The sequence below is a fragment of the Pan paniscus genome, chromosome 8 (genome assembly GCF_029289425.2).
Source record: "Pan paniscus chromosome 8, NHGRI_mPanPan1-v2.0_pri, whole genome shotgun sequence".
In the NCBI taxonomy this organism is placed as follows: Eukaryota; Metazoa; Chordata; class Mammalia; order Primates; family Hominidae; genus Pan; species Pan paniscus.
In genome coordinates, this window is record NC_073257.2 from 126189272 (window position 1) to 126214149 (window position 24878).

Consider the following 24878-nt stretch of genomic DNA (forward strand, 5'->3'; position numbering starts at 1 on the left):
GGTTTTTACGTCCTGGGCCTAGAGGCTCTCCCAGCTGGTGATACCCAAACAAAACAACACCCACTTTGAATCCCCAGCAGCTTTTCCAGTAGCTCAGAGAACTAAAAATACTCCTTCTGCCCTAAGTGCAGGAAGTAGCGCATGGTTCCACTCTTATAACGCAACCACTCTGAGGTCAGAAAAGGAATGGAAATTTTTAAAAATGCAAACAATCTCAGGCAAACGAAGTAAAAATAACACGCGGGGACATTGATTCTCCCTTAGTAGCATTACAGTCCTGGAGACTGGCAGCAAACAGCCACCACCGCCACACCCTGGCTGGCCCTGCTCCCCCTGCAGGCCGGCGGTACCTCAAGCTTGGCCAGCTCCTCGCCCTTGTGGAGGATGCGGAAGGAGTAGAGGTGGTCGGGGCTGGGGTCTGGGACCACCTCGCAGCCCACCAGGCTGAGGGGTTGCTGGGCCACCTTGCTCCGGTTCCGGTCCTGGTAGAAGTGCAGGTGATTATCCCTGACAGAGCACCAGCGAGACTTCCACTGGCTGTTCACCAGCACGTTCAGGTAACCTGCAGGAGGAAGTGCAGATGCAGGAGGGGACAGGGCTGCAGGAGGGGGACGCAGATGCAGGAGGGGGCGGGGCTTCGGGAGGGCATACAGATTAAGGAGGGGGCGGGGCTGCGGGAGGGGAAGCGGATGCAAGAGGGGACTGGGCTGCAGGAGGGGACGGGGCTGCAGGAGGGGACGCAGATGCAGGAGGGGACGCAGATGAAGGAGGGGGCGGGGCTGCGGGAGGGCATGCAGATAAAGGAGGGGGCGGGGCTGCGGGAGGAGACGTGGATGCGGGAGGGCACGCGGATGCAGGAGGGGATGCGGACGCAGGAGGGGATGCGGACGCAGGAGGGGATGCGGACGCAGGAGGGGACGGGGCTGCAGGAGGGGACGGGGCTGCAGGAGGGGTCGCGGATGCAGGAGGGGACTGGGCTGCAGGAGGGAGCGGGGCTGCAGGAGGGAGCAGGGCTGCAGGAGGGAGCAGGGCTGCAGGAGGGGACGGCGCTGCAGAAGGAGATGCAGATGCAGGAGGGGACGCAGGTGCAGGAGGGGACGCAGATGCAGGAGGGGACGCAGATGCAGGAGGGGGCGCAGTTGCAGGAGGCGACGGGGCTGCAGAAGGGGATGCAGATGCAGGAGGGGATGCAGGTGCAGGAGGGGATGCAGGTGCAGGAGGGGATGGGGCTGCAGGAGGGAGCGGGGCTGCAGGAGGGGACGGGGCTACAGGAGGAGATGCAGATGCAGGAGGGGATGCAGGTGCAGGAGGGGATGCAGGTGCAGGAGGGGACGGGGCTGCAGGAGGGAGCGCAGCTGCAGGAGGGGACGGGGCTACAGGAGGAGATGCAGATGCAGGAGGGGATGCAGATGCAGGAGGGGATGCAGGTGCAGGAGGGGATGGGGCTGCAGGAGGGAGCGGGGCTGCAGGAGGGGACGGGGCTACAGGAGGAGATGCAGATGCAGGAGGGGATGCAGATGCAGGAGGGGATGCAGGTGCAGGAGGGAGCGGGGCTGCAGGAGGGGATGGGGCTGCAGGAGGGGACGGGGCTACAGGAGGAGATGCAGATGCAGGAGAGGGTGCACGTACAGGACTGGTCGGGGCTGCAGGAGGGGACGCAGATGCAGGAGGCGTCGGGGCTGCAGGAGGGGACGCAGATCCAGGAGGGGACGCGGGTGCAGGAGGGGACGCGGGGGCAGGAGGGGATGCGGGGGCAGGAGAGGAGGCGGGGGCAGGAGGGCATGGGTGTCTAGGTGTGTCCTGGGCTGGCACTGCCTCTAGGCTTCCTTAGAGTCCCCCAGATTCTCAGCTTCAGAACCCATCAGACACCTTCCCTGTCCTAAGGGATTGGAAGCTGCCCTGAGCTTTGGCTGGCTGAACCAGGCAATAGCGTGAAAATGCACAGCTACCTTCCTGCCTGGCCCAGTGCCAGACGCACAGTGGGGATCATGCATATCGCCAAGCCACATTAACACAAAGTGGAAGAATTAGAGACCAGGACTGAGATGCCACACACACCCGTCACAATCCTCTGGACCACAGAGAACTTTGGATCATGAGAGGTGGGATCTCAGATCATTAAGCACCCCCAGTCCTGGGAAGGAGAGCAGCTGTATTCTCTCTCAGCCCTCCCCTAGCCGCAGGAAGCATGCTTCACTGCTGAGTAGACATCCAGCAATCACCCAGCCACATCTCTTAAACAGTGACTCACAGGGACTGAGCTCCCAGGCCAAACATCATGCCCCCTGAGGCCACTGCCTGGCACCCTGGCTGGAGAAGCAGGAGAATGCAAAGACACACCTCCTAGCCCACCCCCACCACCCTGCCAGCCTCAAAACACAAGAAAACTCAACTGGGACTCAGGAAGGGAACCCAGAGATGGGACAATAATGGCCTTCAGGCCCCTGGAAGGATGACCCCCAATGTGGGACCAGCTTGGGGATCAAGATACCAGCCCCACCCCAAGATATTTCCCAAGAAAGGCTTGTCGCTCCTCCTAACCTCAGTTTCCCTGAGTATTAGCGAAGGCTGTAGAGATGACCTCTAAGAGCCTACCTGCACCCATACCCTCTGCACCAGTACAGGGTTCTCATTGTCCCCTTCATGGTCTCGGTTGTTCCCATTTCAGAGTCATTGCTCCTGTCCACAGGCACCATTCCAGCCCATTCCACTCCTACATGCCCCTCAAGGCTCAGGTCCACAAAGCTATCTCTGACCACAGGGCAAGAAAAGTTCTCTCTGTCCCTGAGTCCTGATAGCTACGAAGATGGCACAGTGCGTGCTTATGGGTATAAAATCATCACCTCCCTCAGGCAGGCTGTGAGCTCTCAGTACTGTGCCTGCCATCCTTCTGCTTGGTCCCCTTTTAGCACGGTCCCTGCTATACCCTGTAAATATAGATCAAATGAACATCATTTTTAAAAGAATTCTAGGAGGACACCAATTAGTTACCCTTCACTTCCACAAAGGCCCCAACATTGCAGCAAGAGAGAGTTGGATCAGGCATAAAGAACTGCCTGCAGTAACAACAGACGGGAACCTGAGGGCTGCAGGCTCTCCATCCCTAGAGATGTTTACGGAAGACCTAAAACCCCCTGCCTTCACTGTCTGAGCTCGCCTTCCTGCAGGTTCCAGCCCAGGGAATGAGCCTGTGGTCCCGGAGGTAGCTACAATTCTTACTGGATGTCTCGAGGGACCTCTCCACAGGCTCCAGTGAGGTGGATTTCTTCCTGCCCAGATTCATTAGGTTGCTCAGTTTGAGGCCAGCGGAACATTTCTTCTTGACTGTCAAGATGAGACAGAAAGCAATTCCTATTGCACGTGGTCCACCCACGTGCCCATGAGAGATGGAAAAAATAGCAAACCCATTTCCACTCCATCCACCCATCCCTCCCCGCTACATATGCGCACACATATGCACGCATACACACACACACATCTCCCCAAACCAGGACCTGCAGGCCACAGTCAGGTGTCTTTAAAGTCACACACTCAAGAGGGGTACAGACTTCTTATAGAATATGCAACCACTTGAGAATCTTTACACACTGTACTGGCTCAAAGAGATTTGAAATAGGGTTAGCAAACAAGAAGAGATGGAAGAACATTCTATCCCCAGCATTTCATGAAGCTTAACTTCAATTTGGCCGAGTCTCCCTTTTTCCTGGATCTAACAGCAGTATTTCCGAGTGGTTTATTAATAGGGGGCCATGTTAGAATCAGCTGCTAAAACCCATCAGGGTTGAGCCTGACAGCCCAGCCTCACAGCCTGGGACACCATTCCCCTCCCGACCACATGATGTTACCGTCTTTGGTTTCTGGGACCTCAGAGTGGCCATCCACGGAGCTCCCATACTCTGAAGCTGACAGGTACTTCTCAGCTATATCTGGCTATGGACAAAAGAGACATGAATGGGGATCACTGGCTGGGAACAGTTACCTTGGAGACCACAATTGAAGGGAAAATAATAGATGGCTCTTGGTTGTATGCCAGAGGTCAGCTGAGCAAACCCCTGCCGGCCACCTAAACGGCAGAATCCAGGTCACTGGTAGGACATTGGCCCAGCTTCCAAATGGCTGCTCAACCTGATGTGACGGTGACCCTGTAGCCAGTGGGCAGGGCAAGCAGGCTGCTCAGGGGTGGCATTAGAGTCTGCGTCCCCTATGATGTTAACTGTCAAGCTAGAAACCACTCATACTGAGAGTGTGAAGAAGTCTTTTGAGAGCTGACTGTTCTAGCAATGTGAGCTGGTTCGTCTGCACAGGAGCAGACCATGTGATCTGAGTCCTGGCCGGAGCATTCTGCTGCCAGGCTGGTGCCCAAGTTAAATCAGCCTCTCTGAGCCTCACTCTGCATGTGTCACATAGAGATGACATCCCTGCTCACAGGGTTGTTGGGGACTCAAGATGATCCCTAGAAAAGTGTAGCTGCTGCTACTGTTAGAACATGAAACCCTCAGAATATTCCAGTCAAGCTGCGTTTAGAGAGTCACCGACTCCAAACCTCTGGAAAACAAGCTGACAGTCTCCCAAGCAACAGGACCGGCCTTAGGCAGGGTCCAGGGCCAGCAGTCCCTGGCCAGGGAAGCACTGCATGCCGAGTCTTTGAAGAAAACCCACATTCATTCCAACTTTTGTTTTCTTGTCAGTGGCCAAGGAATAAATGAGATAATGAAAAATGGCCCCTCCTGAGTCACTCTGGAATCTGGAAGGACTGTGGGCTATTTCTCCATGTGGGATGACCTGTGCCTTCTGGAGAGTAAGTGGCCTCCTTTCTGCTCGAGCCCTCCGTGTGCCTCTTGTTTCCCTCCCTGCTGGGGTGGGGACCCCAAGAGGAGCCACAGTGATGTTCTGGCTGTTCTGTGTGTGCCCACGCTTCAGGACACCTACCTGCAGGTACTCAGGGACAGGAAATGTGACCCCACAGGTGACCATCCTCCTTTTGGCCAGAACCTAATTCAACTTTTTCAGCCTTGACCTTTAAGCCTAAAGCTCCCCAAAAGCACCATGCAAATGAGGACTACAGCCCTTTGGTTGCAATCAGCCTTGAGATAGTGCCCCAAGCCCAGAGGCGCTACTGAGGAATAAGGGGGAAGGAAGTGCCTCATAAAATCAATCTCCCTACTTAAGAATGCAGGCCAAAGTGACTGTTGTTCCAATAAAGCTTCCCCCTGTCCCCCCACTCGCCCACCCCCAGCACCTACAAGCAAGAAAATATTTTAGGTCTGTATCCGTTTCCTCCATTTTCCTGCCAAGCTAGAGTTACTCCTCTTTTCCAAGCAGTGTATGTTTCTTTTTCTCTTTTTTCTTTTTTTGAGATGGAGTCTCCCTCTGTCACCCAGGCTGGAGTGCACTGGCGCTATCTCAGCGCACTGCAACCTCCACCTCCTGGGTTCAAGTGATTCTCCTGCCTCAGGCTCCCGAGTAGCTGGGATTACAGGTGCCCACCACCACGCCTGGCTAATTTTTGTATTTTTAGTAGAGACAGGGTTTCACCATGTTGGCCAGGCTGGTCTCAAATCCCTGACCTCAGGTGATCCACCTGCCTCAGCCTCCCAAAGTGCTTGGATTACAGGCGTGAGCCCACCCTGCCCAGCCTCAAGCATTGTATGTTTCTTATTAATTGGACTGAAATACAAAAACGAAGCTCCCAATTTTACACTTTTAATTTTCACAGAGAAAACATGGAAGGGGACTCTCCCTCCAGGCAGGGCAGAGGCTTACTTTCTGGCAGTTAAAGCGCTGGGCATCCGGGGTGTACTGGTTTCCTTCAGATGCTCCTTCGGAAGGCAGGCCGCTCACTTCCTGGATGACCTGAGGCGAGAGGGAAGCCGTCAGCAGAGGCTGAGGTCCTCTGGCCAGCACTCACAGCCAGGCTGAAGCCAGGGCCCCTGCAGGTCAGGGGAGAGTGGGTGGAGGTGAGAGAGAAGATGAATATCCAAGGAAGAGGACCCATCCTACCCCAGCCCCAAGGCCTGCATGTGGCCTCAGACCCAGCTGGGCAGGCTGCAGTGGGGAGGGCTCGTTGTTTAGCTCCTTTCCGCAGGTCCCACACGTTCATGGGCATGCGAGGGGGGCCTTGGCAGCAAAGGCCAAAGATGACCAGAGCCACCAGCCCAGGGCTCCGCGAGCCCCTTTCCTGCCACCATTCCAGGCAGGGCTACTGTTCTGTTGCAGGCGTGATGAACAACTGCCTTGCTAGACAGTCCTCTGGCTTTTCAGAGGTCATGCAACTCTCTGTGGAGTCTCCACGCTGCCTGAGGAGCAGGCCTGCAAACTGTCTTGTTCCAACCACCCTCTGGCTCTCCCGACTCGCCTGCCGCCACCCACCCACCCGCCCTCCTCTGGGAAGGGGCCTCTTCACTGGCTTCATTGACCAGTGGAGGAAGAGGGTCTCTCTGTAAAGGCTGGACACAGAGAGGCTGTGCCTTCTGAAAGCGTTCTTGTCTTTGAAACCCCAAGCAGAGGCTATGGGGCAGGGGGTCTCAGGAAGAGGGCGTGAGACTCTGGGAAGGGAGGCTGGGTCCGGAAAAGGATAGGTGGGTTTGGGCAGTCAGAGGAACAGAGCCTGGGCTGGGGGCAGATGCAGAAAGTCAGCAGTGGCTCTGACTATGCAAAGCATTGCCTCAGTCTGAGCCAGGGGCACTCCCTTCTTGCCGGGGGAACTCCCAGGGCGACCAGAAACACACTACCCACCTGGAAGCCCTTTGGAAACGCAGAATTAGTTAGAGTGATTTCATAGATCCCCCTCTTTCAGTCTATGCCTAGAGCAGTTTGTGGAAACAGGTTTCAAATCAGAAGAGCCCAAGAACTCCAATTCGGGACTGTGGTCCACACTGAATATGCAACCCAGTGTCATAGGAAGAGCACAGGCACTAGGGTTGGCACCTGTGTGACACTGAGCCTGAGCCTCAGCCACTGCATCTGTAAGCTGGGTCAATACCTTTGCCACGAGCCAGCTGTGAGCCCTTGTATGTCAAGCACCCAGCACAGGGCAGGCACATGGATTACCATCCCTATTAGCTTGGGCCAAATACACGGATGCCCCTGCCCAGGGAAAGTGCCACTAAGCCAGGAGTTCAGGAGTGGGGTGGGGGCAGGGTCATGCTTCCTGGGAAAAGCCCTGCCTTGTGCCTTCCTTTACTGGGACCGTCGTCCCATAGTCAGCATCTCCCGTTTACTGTCATATACCTGTCTCACCCTGGGCATGGATGCGAATATGCAGAATTGGGACACAGAGGTCCAAGGAAGGTAGATGGGCTTCATAAAGCCAACGCAGGTAGGTGGAGAGCCCATCAGACAGGTGGACCAGCCCCCACTGCCAAAGCGCAAGAGTGGGCGGCTTCTGAGAGCAGGCATTTCCAGCCAAGTCCACCTCTGCACTTGTCTGAGCTGGGGGGAAGGGTCTCTCTGTGGAGGCTGGACACAGAAAGTCTGTGCCTTCTGAAAGCGTTCTTGTCTTTGAAACCACCAGCAGAGGCTATGGGGCCAGGGGCCTCAGGAAGAGGGCGTGAGAGTTTGGGGAGGGAGGCTAGGGGCCAGGGAGAAGATCGGTGGATTTGAGCAGTCAGAGGAACAGAGCCGGGAACTGGGGGCAAAAGCAGAGTGAGTGTGTGAGTGTGTGTGTGTGTGTGTACATATACATGCGCAATGCATGCATGAGCAAAAATGTGTATGCAAATGTGCATACATGTGCATTTGTCCGTGTGTGTACAAATGTATACATGAATGTGCATGTGTGCATATATGTGTGCAAATGAGTATGTGTGTGTAGTGGGTGAGGCAGGAGACTGGGGTAAGAAACCAACAGCCCAGAGCTCTGGGTCCTAATCAGCTCTGCAGCCCAGGACAAGCCCCCGATTCCCTCTGGGCCTCAGTGGTCTTATCTGTACTATCCAAGTTTCACGGAGCACTCAGTATATACCAAGCACAGTGCTAAGCACTTTGTGCACATTAAAGGATCCAGCCCCAAATCACTCAGCTAAACAGGGGTGAAGCCAGGATTTGAACTCAGAGCCCTGGCTCTTAAATGCCCAGGGCTGACCTTTCAGAGCTTGTTAGCTCTCTCAGGAACCCCACCCTACATGGAGATCTGTGAAGCCAAACCACAAACCTGTCTATGCAGTGGCCTTTTTCTATATACCACTGTCTTTCACCACTTGAAGATTTTGCAATAAAGATGGGGATACCTGTCAGCACCTTCTAGAAGCTTGGTTAGGACAGGCCTGGCATTTCCAAAACAATTAGTGGGTTTACAAAAACAGCCTGCCTGCTCCAAATCTAGGATACTCAGCCTAGGGGTGGACCAGTGCCTCAGGCGGGTACTGAGGTCATGTTTTACCACGGCGGTCCAGATCTGTTTCTGACAGGCTCGCCAAGGTGGTTATGTTTAGCTGGGTGGCAGGTGGAGTGGGGTGGGGTGCGGGGTGGATAGAACGCTTCTGGGCTGAAGTGGTTGTGATGGGAGAGGGGGCAGCAGGAAGGAGGGGAGGGGCAGCAGGAAGGAGGGGAGGGGGCAGCAGGAAGGAGGGGAAGGGCTGCTCTGGCTCTCACTGGCCTCACCAGGGTCCCTGCTGGGTTTGGAGGTCCCTCTGGAACTGGGGATCCATTCCTGGTGCAAACTTCACACCTGCTGGAAGCATCAAGCCCAGCTTTCACCTGAGGCAGGCAAGCCCCTCCCCAAGTGCCTCATAATCACACCCAGGGACGCGTGGGCAGAGTGGGCCACGTGCATTCGTGGTGGGAGGAGGCACAGCACTGTGTAGACGGGCCTTGGTCTGAGAACCAATGCTGCCACCACTTGGCAGACGACTTTGATCCATCACCTCCAACCTTTGAGCCTTAATCACCACTCCTGTAAAATGGGGACATTAACATTCCCCAGCCATCCCCAGTGTGGTTACGTGGGTTAAAGATGCTAATAGTCCTGGGTCTATGGCAAATACGTGGCAAATGGCGGTGACATGTATTCTTCTTTAATAAGGAGGAGGGGGATGCCTCACTAAAGGCAAAAAGGGAAATGGATTTCAACTGCACCCAAGTGCGGGCTACTGGGGATTCAGAACTAGCAGCAGCATGCTGTAACCCATTTGCAGAAGACAGATCGTTACCACTTAGAACACAGGAAGCCCTGCAAACTTGAAGGATCACAAATCCTCTACCCCGATCCTATCATCCATCCCTTTAGAAAAGCTGGGGGCCACAACTCTAGGAACCCCTCCAAGTGGCTCGGTGTCCCCCTCACCCTGAGCCACTGCTCAGCCTGGTCCTTGCTCTGCAGGCCCAGCACAATCACGTCGGCATTCATCGGCGTGATCTTCAGCTTGTGCTCCTTCTTCCGCACTTGCTTCTCCTTGTGAATGACGCTGCTGCCCAGTAGGTTCACGTCCAGCTGAGGGCTGTGGTCCTTGGAGGATTTGTAGCACTGGAAGGAAAGAGAGAAGATACACCACTTTGCCAGGGGTGCCAGGCGGAGGTGATGTCTGCAAAGGAGGGGCCGCTGGACGTTGCAGGACTCACCAAGAGCCTGACTTGACCCAGCAAGACTAAGAGGCTGGACACCCCAAAGCAGGCCTGGAGCCTTAACCTCAAATATCAGCAACTCCTGTTCTTCGCATCAGATTGTCCCTCTCTCCCTCAAGCCTCCTTCTCACTGGCCTCAGCCAAGGATGCTCCAGGATGCTGCCATCCAAATGGCTCAAACTTGCCCCAGGCCTGGGGGGCCTAAAATACGTCCTCTGTGTTCACCGTTCAGTTCTCCAAAGTGGACAGACTTTCACTGTTTCTCCACCTCTCTGTATTACTTGCTTGGCTTCTGGAGTAAAGGATCCATAAGGCACAAAAACTAAGCCTCTTATCTGCCTAGTTAGGAAGATGATGTATTAACAAAGAAAGGAAGGACTCTTCCCCTACCAGAGAAAATACTTTATCCCTTGGCTTCCCATTTGTAAAATGGGGTTACAGGGTTGCTTAAAAGGATTACTTGAAATAACATTGGCACGGAGCAGGGCCTGTTGTAACCAGGCAAGAAAAGGTGTTTATAATAATTCCGTGGAATTTCAAATCAGGACACGCAACTGGGAATTTTAATTTAAAATAGCAGGAAACAGGACTGTTGTCAGAGTAATATCTGGTTCCTTGCTGGGTCTGGTCTTGTAATCACTAATTCAAAATATTGTTGCTTCTGAGAAGATACATAGCATTCTCATGCTGCACAGATAAAAACAGTAGCCAGGGCTGGGTGCAGTGGCTCACGCCTGTAAACCCAGCACTTTGGGAGGCTGAGGCAGGCAGATCACAAAGTCCGGAGTTCGAGACCAGCCTGACCAACATGGTGAAACCCCGTCTCTACTAAAAATACATAAATTAGCCAGGTGTGGTGGCGGGCGCCTGTAATCCCAGCTACTCAGGAAGCTGAGGCAGGAGAATCACTTGAACCCAGGAGGTGGAGCTTGCAGTGAGCCAAGATCGCGCCACTGCACTGCAGCCTGGGCGACAGAGCAAGACTCCGTCTCAAAAACAACAACAAACAAACAAAACAAAACAACAACAAAAAACAGTAGCCAGAATTGGGGCTGGGCTGGAGGAGCCTGACTGGACTCCAGCGGACAGGATGTGAAAAAGGACCAGGGGACAGAAAGATGTATCTGTCTCACAAAGAGGAGGATGGGATGGGGATGGGGGAGGCGGTGGTAGTCACAGCCCCCTTTGAGAACTTGATGAAACTACTAGACCTTTCTGGTTCAGAAAAAGTACATTCATCCATACACACAAAATCCTGTATATAATTTCAGATTAGGGAGAAGTTAAAATCTCCTGATATAAATAAGCTCGAAACCTCTGGGGTCAGGGACCATCCTGTCCCTCCTTCCCTGTCCCTGCCCCTTCCCCAAGGAGAGGAGTCGGGGGACAAGACAACGTGAGGCAGACTGACCAGAAGCCTGTTGTCCTTGATGACACAGAGCTGCTTGGCCCACTGTCCCAGCCACTTCTTCCGCCACAGGAAGGCGCAGATGCGGGCGTCACGCATCAGCTCGATGCCGGCCTCCGGCGAGGGCCACTGGTAAGGAGCCGACTTGCCCTTGCTGCCGTCCTCTTCATCGTAGGACTCGTAGGAGCTGCTCACAGCCTCTCCGTCCTCTGCAAGGAAGACCAGCTCGGTCAGGGCCCCATGGGGCAGGGGACAGTCCTGAAGCAGCATCGCTGGGGAGGGCAGCAGGCAGGAGTAGCAGCAGCCAGACCACAGCCCCCAACAATCCCTGCCCTCAAACCAGCCCCACAGCCAGCAGCCAGATCCCAGGGCTGGCTTTCCTGCCCCTAAACCCCTCAGCAAGGCTTCTTGGATGCTGCCTCTGGCCACAAAACACAAATAACTGAAAACCAAAGTCTCTCCCTTTTCTTCCTCAAATCCTGTCACTCCCAACTCCACAGAAACCCTGAGAAGACACTGCCCCACAGACCAACTGTTTGCTCTTGACAAGGCCAGTTCTCCTACTCGGGGCCTCTAATTCCTCAAATGAAAGATGAAAGGCGTGGGGTGGGATGTTGCCAGGTTCTCCCAGGCCTGGTCTCTGGCATTCCAAGGGCTCAGGAGGAAGAGAACGCCATCCGTGCTCCACCTGAGCTGTATGTGAGGCAGGCCTCTGATGGCCGCCGGCCTGGCTGGGCCTGGCTCAGTCCTAGATCTGGGGAAGGGGCTGTGGCTCCTCAGAAATAAAAGTCCAAATAAACCACAGCAGGAAACACTTTCTGGGGAAAGGGGCCACCTTCTTACTCCCAAATACCCTCTCCCAGTCATAGCCCTTCTTCAAACCTCCACTCATACCCTCCACAGACACTGCTTGCCCTCCCTCCCTGCCTAATACCTCCTGGCACAAATGTAGCTCCTTTTACTAGTGTCTAACTTAAACCCTTCCTCTTTTGTTTTGAAAGAATCCTAAAACTCATCAGAGCACAAATCACACACGATTCTACGCATACCCCAACTGCCTCAGTTTCTAGTTTCTGCCCCCGCCACCCTGCAAGAGGTATTCTGTTCCCAAGTCCCACTGCTCTATTCAAGGACAAAACAAAAACCATGTGAAGAAAAATCAGTCAGTTCATCTGTCCATCGATTGATCGATCTCTCTCTCTCTCTATTCATCCATCCATCTATCCCTGAAAAGCAGGGCATGGAGGAAAGGGAACCTCAGGATTTCAGTCCAACCCCTGGCACAGGAATCCTGTCTATCATAACCTTGATGCTCTGCCCAAATTTCCCACGGAGGGCTCACTATCTCCTGATCCCTGGATACTCCCATTCCCGGCAGCCCTGTCAGTTAGGAAATGGACTCAGCATCTATTTCCCTGACTTCCGCATGGCAGTCCTTGTTCTGTCCCCTTGAGTCAGGCTGAATGACACTCTGCCTTCATTCCCATGACACCCTTCAGAAGAGGACCAGCCCATAGACCCGTAAGTCTTGGCAGAAGAATCCAGAAGCCCTTTCTCCTATCTGTATAGCTAGATAAAATGTTGTCGATTTTACTAAGAAGCACATTTGATTTTACTAAGAAGCATGTTTGATTTTACTAAGAAGCACATTTGAAACAGAATATAGAAAAACGGGATGAGGCCTCTGCAATAGTTATTCTAGCAACAGTGCCAGTGAAAATGTGTTTTAATATTTCTAAAAACAACATTTTAAATATTTTAGTATCAATTTTCTTTAAAAGCCATGTGACACTACTTCTCTTAATGGCTTAAAAGTGTATAATTTATACCTATTAAATAAGACTGAAAATAGCAGCATTACCCAGGATGGAACCCTGAACTCTTACACTATAGGTGACAACGTAAATTAACACAGGCTTCTCAGAAAGCAGTCTGGCAGCCCGTTTCAAGAGCCATAAAAAACACCCATACTCTTTGATCCAATAATCCTAGTCCTGGTATTTTATCCTAGGAAACCAGTTTTTTAAAAAGAGAAGGGACCAGGCGTGGTGGCTCACACCTGTAATTCTGGCATTCTGGGAGGCCAAGGCAGGTGGATCACTTGAGCTCAGGAGTTCAAGACCAGCCTGGGCAGCATGGCAGAACCCCATCTCTAAAAAAAATACAAAAATTAGCTGGGCATGGTGGTATGCACCTGTAGTCCCAGCTATTTGGGAGGCTGAGGTGGGAGGATGGCTTGAGCCCAGGAGGCGAAGGTTACAATGAACTGAGATCGTGCCACTGGCACTCCAGCCTGGGCAACAGAGTGAGACAGTCTCAAAAAAAAGGGCGGGGGTGGGAAAGAATGTTACATGCATTAGGATATTCATTCAAATGCTGTTTAGCAGTCAGCAGAAGGGGACTGGGTAAGTAAAGCATGATTTTACCCACTTAGTCATGTCCATGCAACTGTAATCATTTAAAACTCTGAAAACTAGTGTGCAGCTGGATAAACTCCCTAAGGTATGATAAGGGAGAAAGCACAATTAGAACTATACATGCAAACAGATCAGCACTGCAAGCAACATAGAAAAAGCTCAAAATAGTTGATTTGATGGGTGGTAGGATCAGGGTGATTTAAAAATGTCTTTCCTTATTGCCAGTATTGCATTATCTGTATAATAAGCGACATTTAAAGAATGATATACTGTCATTGGGATTCTTCCTTCAGTAACAAAAATTAATGGAGGAGGCTACAGAGTTTACTGTGAAGAATTTGGGTAAGTCTCCACTGTTCTGTGCTTCTGGGGTTGCCCCACATGTTTCATGAAGAATTCTAACATCTGCCCATCCTCCTCCATGGGGGTATTAGGAAACTAAGAACGGCAAATCATCAACAGGACTAGGTATGAAAGAAAAAACATTGAGAAAAAAAAGAGGCTGGGCATGGTGGCTCACACCTGTAATCCCAGCAATTTGGGAGGCCAAGGCGGGTGAATCACTTGAGGTCAGGAGTTTGAGACCAGCCTGGCCAACATGGTGAAACCCTGTCTTTTCTAAAAATACAAAAAAAAAATTAGCCGGGCATGGTGATGGACACCTATAATCCCAGCTACTCAGGAGGCTGAGGCAGGAGAATCGTTTGAACCAGGAAGTGGAGATTGCGGTGAGCTGAGATCGCGCCACTGCACTCCAGCCTGGCGGCAGGGTGAGACTCTGTCTAAAAAGAAAAAAAAAAAAGAACAATAAATCATACTCCTGGAGTATCTTGGAGGAAATTTAGAGCAAATATATTAATAATTGTTTTTACCCCTAAAAGGGATCACAGCACACCATAAACATTGCATATTCTTGGCCAGGCATGGTGGCTCATGCCTGTAATTCCAGTACTTTGGAAGGCTGAGGAGGGCAGATCACTTGAGGCCAGGAGTTTCAAACCAGTCTGGCCAATATAACAAAACCCCGTTTCTACTAAAGATACAAAAATTAGCCGGTCATGGTGATGCGTGCCTGTAATCCCAGCTACTTGGGAGGTGGAGACAGGAGAATCACTTGAACCTGGGAGGTGAAGGTTGCAGTGAGCCAAGATCATGCCGCTGCACTTCAGCCTGGGTGACAGAGCCAGACTCTGTCCCAAAAACAAAACAAAACAAAAACAGTATGATATTCTTAAAACAGATACTTGGCTTCTAGGAGGGGCAGGGTGAACAGGAATGAGAGGCAGGATGCTGAGATAATTCCATCCCCATCTGCCATCCCTAGGTAGACTCTACCTCACTGTGTCCCGTGGAACTGAGGGCAGCACAGCCATGCACACTGTGGGTCTTTTAGCCATGTGTTTTGATACCACACGGGTGGGGGGTGGGGGCTGTGGAAAGCCAAGTAGTTTGCTCCTCTGGAAGATCGCACGCAGCATGCACGTGCAAGACTCATGCACGAGGACAGGAAGAAGACAGTGGCCACCCTCGAGGCACGCACACATCTTTGAGAGACAGGCAGCAGGCAAGAATCACTGGCATTCCAGCTCGGGGAGTAAGCAGTACCCAAGGTGATCGTGGCATAAATGACTCCTTCGGGCACCTGCACCCATCTGGGGACTCCAGTGGGGAGAAATCCGCCAGAGTGACCTGCATAACATCCAGGAGCACAGACAGAGGGAAGAGAAGAGAGACAGAATGAAGAGAGGAGCACGCCCAAGTGCAGAGACACAAAGAGAGAGACCCAGATGTGGCAACTCGGCTGCCAGTCCACCAGAGGTTAGTGCTTGCCCATCAGAGGTGTAGGCTGTTGGGTGAGGCCACTGCTAAGCCAAGGACATCATTTCCTAGATCCAGACCCCTTCACATCCAGAGATGACCATGTGACTACTTGTCACCAAGGGACTGTGGGCAGAAGTGATGTGCGTGACTTCCGGCTGGTGCTGTTAAGAAGCAGATAGGGGTTCTCTGCTCTCTCTTTGCAGAGGATTTTGCGGCCCTCGAGGGTGGCCGAGACAAACATGGAAGGAGCCTGGGCACCTAATCTACATGAGGATGAGTAATGCCCCACACTGAAATACCCGAGTGAGAAACAGGTTTGCATTGTGTTACTATAAACAGGAGCTGCTGGGTTATTTGTTACAGCCGCTAGCAGTACCCCAGGGTGAGACACCATCAGTGAAGAACCTGGTATCTCTGGCAAGCAGGGCAGACCCCGATATCCCTAGCACAGGCCAGCAGGGCACTTATTACACATGTGCTCAGAGAGAGGGACATGACCCAGGGGAGCGGTGTGGGGATAGGGCTGATAGAGCAGGTCAAGAATCCAAGCAACTGGCCTTTTGCAAGAAGTCAGCAAATCGCTATGGCCGCCAACTATAGCAAGGGGCTGGGGCCCCACGCCTATTCCTCCAGCCACAACCTGCATGTCACACTGTTTGACCAGGCAGGACCTGAGGTCAGGCCAGCTTGTAAGGCAGGTGAAGGCCTCCCTCTGTGCTGACCATGACTGCTTCTCCCCAAGTCATCCCCAGGCCTCTCCTTGGCAGGACAGGCAGGGCTATGTTCCCTCCCACCTCGCAGCTGGATTTCCTCCATCTCGGAGCTTTCCTGACCCACTCCACACAGTGAGTTCAAGCTGTCCTTGGGATGACCCCTAGTCCCAGCTACGACCAATATGAACTCACAGTTGAGAGACAAAACCAAGAAGTGCTGGCCTTTCTGACCACTTGTTTGTGTCGAGATGGAGTGTCTGACCCACAAACCGGCCCCCTGGTGCGTCTGGCAGGCAGGCCCCTGCTGGCCCGGCCACACCTGAGAGCAGGGAAGTGCTCACTGCGGTGAGTCACTGTTTCCACCTTCAACGCGCATCCAGACAGCAGCACCGCACCCTCGCCTTTGGTCTGAAATCACAGCCCGACTGGTGAGCTGGCACCACCTCGCATGCTCAGTGGGTCAATGCTAAGTGCTGGCTGCCCACAAAGCCAGCATCTTAGAATAGACTCAGCCCAAACAGGCGCTCACTTCCCACAGAGTTCCCAGCAGGAGGTGGCAGGTAAATGTGAAGGAAGGGCAGGGGAATCCCATCCCGCTCCCAGTCACCGGTCCCATCTCATCCCTGGTCCTGTTCTTTTTATTTTTATTTCAATAGTTTTTGGGGTTCAGGTGGATGCATTCTTTAATGATGATTTCCGAGATAGTGCACTGTCATTCGAGTGGTGTACACTGTACCGAATATGTAGTCTTTTATCCCTCACCCCCACTCCCAATCTTCCCCCGCTAGTCCCCAAAGTCCATTATATCACTCATGCCTTTGGGTCTTCATTGCTTAGCTCCCACTTATAAGTGAGAACATAAGATATTTGGTTTTTCATCCTGAGTTACTTCACTTAGAAGAATGGCCTCTAGCTCCAACCAAGTTTCTGCAAAAAACATTATTTTATACCTTTTTCTGGCTGAGTAGTATTCTGCGGTGTGTATGTACCACACTTTCTTTATCCCCTCATTGGTTGATGGCACTTAGGTTGGTTCCATCTCATTCCTGGTCCTGCTCTTTATGGAACCAACAACACGTTCCTCAGCCTAGTTCATTCCCAGCCCCAGGGGCCCTAGCCTTTTATATCTGCTGATTGATTTATGCTTTGAAAGCCCTTTCACTTACAAAGGAAGGAAAGAGAAGGAGGCCAGAAGGGGAGGACCACAGTCCAGCTGCCACAGAGACGAGGGTCACAACCACTTCTTCCTGAATCTCAAAGCCTTCCTGTGTAATCAAATCCCCACACCAAGAGCACTTTTGATCCAACTTCCTCAGGCTGAGAGCCATCAGCCAAGGACAGAGGGTGTTAGCATGAGCCCTGCCTGCAGAGCCGCTCACACAGTGTCCAGGGCGATCTTTTCAATACCTAAGTGATATCGTTTGGCTGTGTCTCCACCCAAATCTCGTCTTGAATTGTAGCTCCCATAATTCTCACGTGTCATGGGAGGGACCTGGTGGGAGGTAATTGAATCATGGGGGTGAGTCTTTCCCATGCTGTTCTCGTGATGGTGAATAAGTCTCACGAGATCTGATGGTTTTATAAAGGGGAGTTTCCCTGTACACGCTCTCTCTTGCTACTGCCATGTAAGACGTCTTTGCTCTTCATCTTCCACCATGATTGTGAGGCCTCTCCAACCATGTGGAACTGTGAGTCCATTAAACCTCTTTCCTTTATCAGTTACCTAGTCTCGGGCGTGTCTTTATTAGCAGCATGAGCACAGAGTAATACACTAAGTTAGGTCAGTCCCTAAGTAACCCTCTGGAGGTTTGCAGTCTTTCCTCATTCAGAAAAAGGCCAAAGTCATTCCTGTGGCTGGCAGCCCCATCTGCGTCCCCACCTCCTTTCATTCTCCCCTGCTCCTGCCATGCTGGCCTCCTTGTTGTTCCTCAGACACACCCAGAGCTCTCCTGCCTCGACGCTTTTGCAGATACCATGTTCTCTGTCTGGAAAGTTCTTCCTGAATGTATCTGCCTGACTCACTCTCCACTTCATTCAGGAATCTGTTTAAGTCATGCTATCAGAGAAGCCTTCCCTATCTAAAGTAACTCCCCTGTCCTGCAGAAGCCCAGCTCCTGTTCTGTTTTCCATCCTCTCACTTATCACCACCGACACATGCTGTTTATTTGTTGTCTGTTTTCTCTCACAGAATGTCAGTGCTGGGATGACTGGGCTCCTGTCCCTGACACAGCGGGAACACCATAACTATGAGTCCAGTGAAAGAACGTGGAAACTGAGCTCAGACTCAGCCTGACCGCCACTTCCATTGCTGACCAGGGCCTTGGGCCTGTTGGCCAACACTCCTCTCTTCTGTCACCTTTGTGCTGAAATCTCACAACTTGCAGGCAGGAACCACAGAAAACATCAGATGCAGTCAATCTATTTGTTTTGTACCATCCCTCATTCCTCCTTGCAGGACAGCTAGGTCTGCTGTGGGTCTTGGCTCCCCATTCACACTAAAGGCTGAATGCTCTGTGGCCAGTTCTCAATTTGGACCATGCTTTCCTGTCACAGCAGCCCAGACTACCCTCTGTCACCCAGCCCAGAATGAGTGTATCTGTTACCCCCAGGTAAGTCTGCACCAACATCTGTGCAGGAAGCAGTAAGTCACCCTCCCAAGCCCCAGCCGCTGGGATGTACCATTGAGGGATGTGTCATATGGCTCAGCCTCTTCATAGTAGCCCTCTGGAGACTCCGTCTTTGGGATGGCAAGCTGTTTCCGTTCTGGAATCTGTGGTATGAACAAATAAGACAAACGTTTGCAGATATGGTACACTGGGAGCAACTTGGAAATAACTCTTCGGGTGGAAGTCTAGAAGACAAAAATGCCCAGCTGGACTTTAAACTTTAAGCAAGTTGGGAGGGAGAACATGCAGTATCATGAATCCCATCAGTCACAGTCCATAGTGTTTGGTCTGTAGCCACGGAAGGGCTGTGGGCACGTTGTTTAACCTTGCCAAGACTCAGCTTTCTCCCCTGCAAAATGAGGCTCAAGCCCCCTACCAGACACACAAAATATCATTATATACATGATATATCATGCACTTAGCAGTCCAGAGAGTGCCAGGCTGTTGGGATAGCTATTGTGGCTTTTAAATAGAATATATTTTCTAAAAAGACAAGTGCTAATCAATAGCACAGGGAGAAAGAGGACCAGGTTTCTAAATCCTACACTTTTACCATAATATAGTTCAATCACTCATTCAGCAAATATTGGATGACTTCCATGTACTAGCTGAGAGGGACACATCGAAATTTCAGGAGTCAGTCCTAAGAAAAGCTTGAGTAGCTGGTAGATTTTTAACAGCTCCTGGTCAAGTGCATTGTGATACAGTAGTGCTATAATGGACAAGGTCAAAGTTCTGTGAGAACCACAGGAGGGTGTGAGGAATATTTAGGACAAAGGAAGGATGCCCAGGTTATGTGATCTTTGCGCCGAGCCTCAAAGATGACCCTGAGCTTATGTGGGATGAGGTTGAACGTGTGCAATTTGAGTAGAATAAAAAACACCTGCAACTGTGTCAGAAGCACAGAACGTGAAATCCTTCTGTTCCTCCCTTATTCCACCTGCATAGTAGGCACTAGACTATGAAGCTATGCTTCAATAAGCTACCTTTATAAACAACCATGGGGGAGAAAAAGAGGTAATTTGTTGCATTACTATTATGAGAGACAGGTCGTGAATGTGTAAGCACCCTTGAACATGGGTCTCCAGTGTCTTTTGTTTTGTTTTTCTGACGGAGTCTCACTCTGTCACTCAGGCTGGAGTGCAGTGGTGCAATCTCGGCTCACTGCAACCTCTTCCTCCCAGGTTCAAGCAATTCTCTTGCTTCAGTTTCCTGAGTAGTTGGGATTACAGGGGTACACCACCACCCCCGGCTAATTTTTGTATTTTTAGCAGAGATGGGGTTTCATCATGTTGGCCAGGCTGGTCTCAAACTCCTGACCTCAACTGACTGCCCGCCTTGGCCTCCCAAATTGTTGGGATTACAGGCGCAAGCCACCATGCCCGTGGTGTCTTTCTGAATCATGAAACTCCATGGGAATATGCATAATGAGTTTACAACAGAAGTGGCAGAGCTTGAAATGTATTCCCTCCCACTCTTGATTTTGAGAAGTCCTTGTGCTGGGCCCTCCGCGTGAGAGGGAAGGCCTGGGCCTTCAAGGAGGCTCCACGTGAAAGCACAGGCAGGCTGTGAGGTGGGGGAGGTTGTAGGGGGAGATGATGGAAGCAGCAGCCAATGGAAGGACCTGCAGTGCCCTGAGCTCAGGTGGACCCCTGTGCTTTGGGGGAGAGGGTAATGCTAGGAATCCAGAAACTCCTGCCATGAAAAATGGATTTGGGGGACCCAGGATGGAGGTAGCTCCCCTACTCCTGGCCCAGGAGACAGTGGGAGGACAGGCAGCCTGTGCTTAGCCCCTGTGGGACAGTCCTCAGCCTGGGCTGCAAGAGTATCCCTTCCAGCTTCCCCAGGGTGAGGATACCAGGGTCCCCAGAGCCCAGTCCTGTGTGGTTTGGACTCTACAGTCTGTTTATATAGACCCTGGAGTTCATGTAACTTGATTTCAATCCGGGCTTCAGGACCTCATAGATTTAACCTTGGGTATGTGACAGCCTCTCTGAGCCTTGCTTTCCTTCTTTATAAAATAATAATACTAGGGTTGTTTTGAAAATTCAATGAGACAAAAAGTGATAGTGTTTCCACAGGGCCTGGCCCATATTAAATACAAGGAGGCCATTGTTATCACTGTCTGGGGCCCCTCCACAGTCCCAGGGTCTGCAGGTTGCGCAGTGAGGGCAGTTAATGTGACAGGCAGTTAATGTGTTGTCCTGCAAGCTGAGACGAAGAGGATCGACCCTGTCAGGGCATGGCAGAGGGTTGGCTGAGGCCAGGCCACAGCCTGGGTCCAGCACCAGATCTGGTCCTGTACCAACAGAGCTGATATGAGGCACAGGGCAGGCTCAGAACAGCCTTCAGCCCTCCTCTGGCATGTGGCACCCCCTACAAAGAAAGGAATCAAAGAATTTGGTCATTTCATAAGCAAACCCGACACTGTACTGGGCTGACAGACGCACTGCTGAAGGGAGCCAGGTTGCACACCTCTGCCCAGGCTCCTGCCTGGCAGCCAGGCCCTAGCAGACAATGGGCGTGCCATTGGTAACTTCTAGTGTATGGTCCTCCCTCTTTGCCAGCCCCAGCCTGGTACAAGATCTTTGCTCTCTCAGCCTTTCCTGGTCCCCCTGGCCAGCCAGCAGCATGAGAAAAGGCTGAGACAGTGACAGACTTGCCTGTGGTCCACTAACAACAGGCTCCCTAGGGTCCACAGGGAAAGGGTCCTCTCGCCTCTGTGGCAGTAAGGTCTCCCCAGTGGGTCCCAGGGCTCATCAGCCTGATCTGGCTGGGCCTCCAGCTCCAGCCTCCAAGAAACTCCGTTCCCGTCAGGTGGGTCCCATCTGGAGAAAAGCTCTGGGCACCCAAGATCTGGCCCCCCAAGGTCAGGATTCTCTAGAGTCGAACAGGACAAAGGGAGGAGTGAACCCTTCTGCAGGAGCTCCCCATGGGTCATCATCACCACAGGGTCTATCCCTGGGGGCCTCCTGTCCTGTCTAGGGTGGAGCCAGGCAGTGTTTTGTGAGTGTCTCCTAAGCTTCTGTGGAGAAGAAAAATAGCTCAGAGGAGTTTGAGCTACGCGAGATGTGCAAAATGTATCAAGCCCAGAGAGACAGGAGTATGGGGCTTCAGGCACCGTTTTCTCCCCTCCCCATTCCTGGGGGCAACTGTTTAAAGGCATTTTACTCCTCACTAGCTGCCTCATCCATTATCTTCAGGTTCCTGGAATTTGTGATACAAAGAACAATGTTTAGCTGATCGATAGCTTACAGTATTTTAATATAAAATATTGGTAAACAACTTAAAAACTGCCTCTTCTTTTTCCTTTGAAAACCCACTTGTAACTGCTGCCAATAGGAACATGGATTCAGGGTAACTTGAATCTGTGCTCCTGGGCTGCAGCCCTGAAATTTTGGTCAGAATAAGCTCTCTACTTATATTTATTTTGTCTCTGTTTTTTGCCTGTAGGTTGACACTGCAAAATCTGAAAATGGCTCACTATGCAGAGACAGTGCAGGGCAGGAGTGGAGTCCGATCTCCAGAACCAGGCTTGAATTCTGACACTGGGACATCCTTGCTATGTGACTCCGACCAATTCACTTGACCTCTCTGGACTTGGCATAAGAAGGGGAGAATAGAAATATCTGTCACATGGGGTTGCTGTAAGGATTGAAGTGTGCCTATCACTATTCAATATTCAATACATATTAGTTTTTACTAATCTAAAAAATAAAATGTAAAAATAAGAAAGGGAGAAAAGTTTTGCGTATATGTGTTTGGTGGAGGATAAACTAGTGTACTCTGGGGGTGGGTACAGAGGAGACCATAGGGTGGAGTCCCAGCTCTCAAGAATGCTGGGTTAAATGATGAGTCACATGATTAAACAGACACAGTGACCTATTATCAGAGCTTCAAGGAGACAGATCCTCAGATCCTCATCTCACAGGGTTAAGGAGAAAGGACTATTATTTTGATTATTATCATTATGATGGTGAAGACTGTGAATTATATATATATATATATATATATATATTTTTTTTTTTTTTTTTTTTAAGGCAGAGTCTCACTGTGTTGCCCAGGCTGGAGTGTAGTGGTGTGATCTCAGTTCACTGCAACTTTCAGCTCCCAGGTTCAAGTGATTCTCCTGCCTCAGCCTCCCGAGTAGCTGCGTACCACCACGCTTGGCTAATTTTTGTATTTTTAATAGAGACGTGGTTTTCGCCATGTTGGCCAGGCTGGTCTCAAACTCCTGACCTCAGGTGATCTGCCTGCCTCAGCCTCTCAAAGTGCTGGGATTACAGGAAGACTGTGAATATTAAATGAAGATCCAGAAGAGATTTAACATCAAAACCTGAAAAACTTTGTTTGGAGGAAGGGACTGCGTGAGCGAGTCAGGCTTGGCAGGATTGACAAGACCAGAGGTCCGGAGGGCGGCAAATCTTCTCAGGAAAGGGCCAAAAAGTAAATATTTTAGGGACTTGTGGCCACTCGGGACCTCTGTCTTATCTCAGCTATTCAACTCTATTGCTTGCTGTAGCTCAGAAGTCCACAGACTAATACAACTAAATAAGGTTGGCTGTGCTCTAATAAAACACTATTTACTAAAGGATGTTACAGATCAGATTTGGCCAGTGAGCTACAGTTTGCCAACACCTGGCTTAGACTACACACAAGAGCTGATGAGGGGTGGCTCAGAGGACCTGAGGTGTCCTCACAGCTCTAACCACCCTGCCCCAGAGTATACTGCAGAAGGCTCCCAGGTGGGGGTGAGTGGACAGGCCAGGCCCAGCCTCCGAGGCTAGCCACGGCAACGTCCTTTTAGGGATTAAGTGGTTTCCCCCACAGAGAAGCTCATGTAAGAGCAGGCCAGCGCATGGCCAGGCCTCAGAGGGACGATGGGGTGGAGATGGCCATGCTAGCCAGACCATCAACCATGGCCAACAAACATCTGTTTCTCCTGCAAGGACCACGGCACCTGGCTGTGCAGACAGCAGCCTGGAGAGGCCACAGCTGCCTGAGTCACTGTCCACACCCACGAGGTTGCTCCAAACCCCTGGCTGCCCCTTCTATTGCTGGACAGACCTGCTCTCTACTGAGTCTGTAGGGGTTGGAGTGAGGACATCTGGGCTCGTGGCCGATAAGCATCCTGAGCCTGTGACCGAGGCATGATCCTGGCCCAGCCATAGGCCCTGAGGACCCCAGGTGGCTGTCCAGATGCTGCTGCAGGTGCTGCTGCAGGCGCTGGTGAGCCCAGGGCCAGGCAGCTGTGCAGGGCCCAGCCCTCAGGTGGACAAGCCTCCCTGAAGTTCTGGGATCAAGGGAGGAAGGGCGAGTTTTCTGTCTGAGGAAGAGAGGCCACAGGGCACTCCAGGCTCAGGGTTCCAGCCTGAGCTGGACAGTGACTCAGGCAGCTGTGGCCTCTCCAGGCTGCTGTCTACACAGCCAGGTGCTGTGGTCCTTGCAAGAGAAACAGATGTTTTTTGGCCACGGTTGATGGTCTGGCTAGCATGGCCGTGGGGTTCCAGCGGCCACGGCCTCTCCCTGCTCTGGTTCTCCTCCTCCTTCAGAGTCACAGACATGACTCCACCCTGACGCTGCTCCTCTGGGGGCCTTGGACTAAGAGTGATGGCTGCTTCAGCCTGATTCAACAAGAGAGGAGGACTGAGGGAGTGAGGACATGTGCTCATGTGTGTGGGCAAGGACAGGGAGAGTGCCCGGTGAACACCACCTACATCCCCACACCACATCTGGAACCCCCTGGGGTAGAGGTGGGTGCCTTGCACAAGACCAGGTGGGACCTAGCCAGGGGACTCGCAGTCCACACCCGTCTCTGGTCCTTCACAGCAGAGAAAGTCCACAAAGTGGGAGGGAGCTGCCTTTTCCTGTCAAGTCAGCTGGCTTTGCTAGAAGTCTCCCTGGGGCCTGGAAGCTGTCCACAGGCAGTTACCACTTGGCTGAAAGGCCTCCTTGGGATCGTGTCATTCCTGGGTGCTGATATTTTCCCCAACTGCCGCACCAGTTCCTTTCAAACAGGGACACAAACCCTAGTCACAGACGACAATCCAGGAAGTCTACTTCAGAGGGGGCCACGCTCCCCTCCCCACACTCAGTGTCTGAGGCACAGGGCACTGGCCGAGGAACAGAAGCCAGCATTGGAATCCCAGGGCCCGCAGGGACTCTCCGTGGCCCAATTAACTTACAGCTGTAGCCAGGTCCCAGACCCTGGGCCCCTCAGTCCATGCTGTGTTTGTAAAACACAATTTCTAGAACACTCACACAGTACATGGTGCTCATGAAACTCTGCCCC

The 24878-nt window shown here is 52.0% G+C and overlaps 1 protein-coding gene and 1 long non-coding RNA gene across 15 annotated transcripts in view; one reads left to right on the forward strand and one right to left on the reverse strand.

Moving 5' to 3' along the window:
- AFAP1L2 (actin filament associated protein 1 like 2) overlaps positions 1–24878 on the reverse strand; it is a 109600-nt gene that overhangs the window by 9549 nt on the left and 75173 nt on the right. For 6 of the 12 annotated variants that reach the window (XM_057298785.2, XM_057298784.2, XM_034931533.4 and 3 more), the window contains 8 exons: positions 18600–18690; positions 14992–15075; positions 10973–11178; positions 9284–9463; positions 5764–5853; positions 3846–3930; positions 3220–3324; positions 351–562 (listed from right to left, as the gene is read on the reverse strand). In XM_057298785.2, coding sequence (XP_057154768.1) covers positions 351–562; positions 3220–3324; positions 3846–3930; positions 5764–5853; positions 9284–9463; positions 10973–11178; positions 14992–15075; positions 18600–18690 — 1053 coding nt within the window. The remainder of the gene's footprint in view (positions 1–350; positions 563–3219; positions 3325–3845; positions 3931–5763; positions 5854–9283; positions 9464–10972; positions 11179–14991; positions 15076–18599; positions 18691–24878) is intronic. The other 6 variants (XM_034931536.4, XM_024930431.5, XM_034931535.4 and 3 more) reach the window with 1 other exon arrangement.
- LOC103782806 (uncharacterized) lies at positions 417–23231 on the forward strand. Of its 3 annotated transcripts, XR_004664858.3 has the most exons (4): positions 417–557; positions 4689–4798; positions 18109–18529; positions 22040–23231. It is a non-coding gene; the product is annotated as an uncharacterized LOC103782806 (long non-coding RNA). The 3 variants fall into 3 exon arrangements; XR_608315.5 differs by lacking the exon at positions 18109–18529 and having other exon boundaries at positions 22040–23219; XR_004664857.2 differs by lacking the exons at positions 18109–18529; positions 22040–23231 and adding an exon at positions 9320–10150.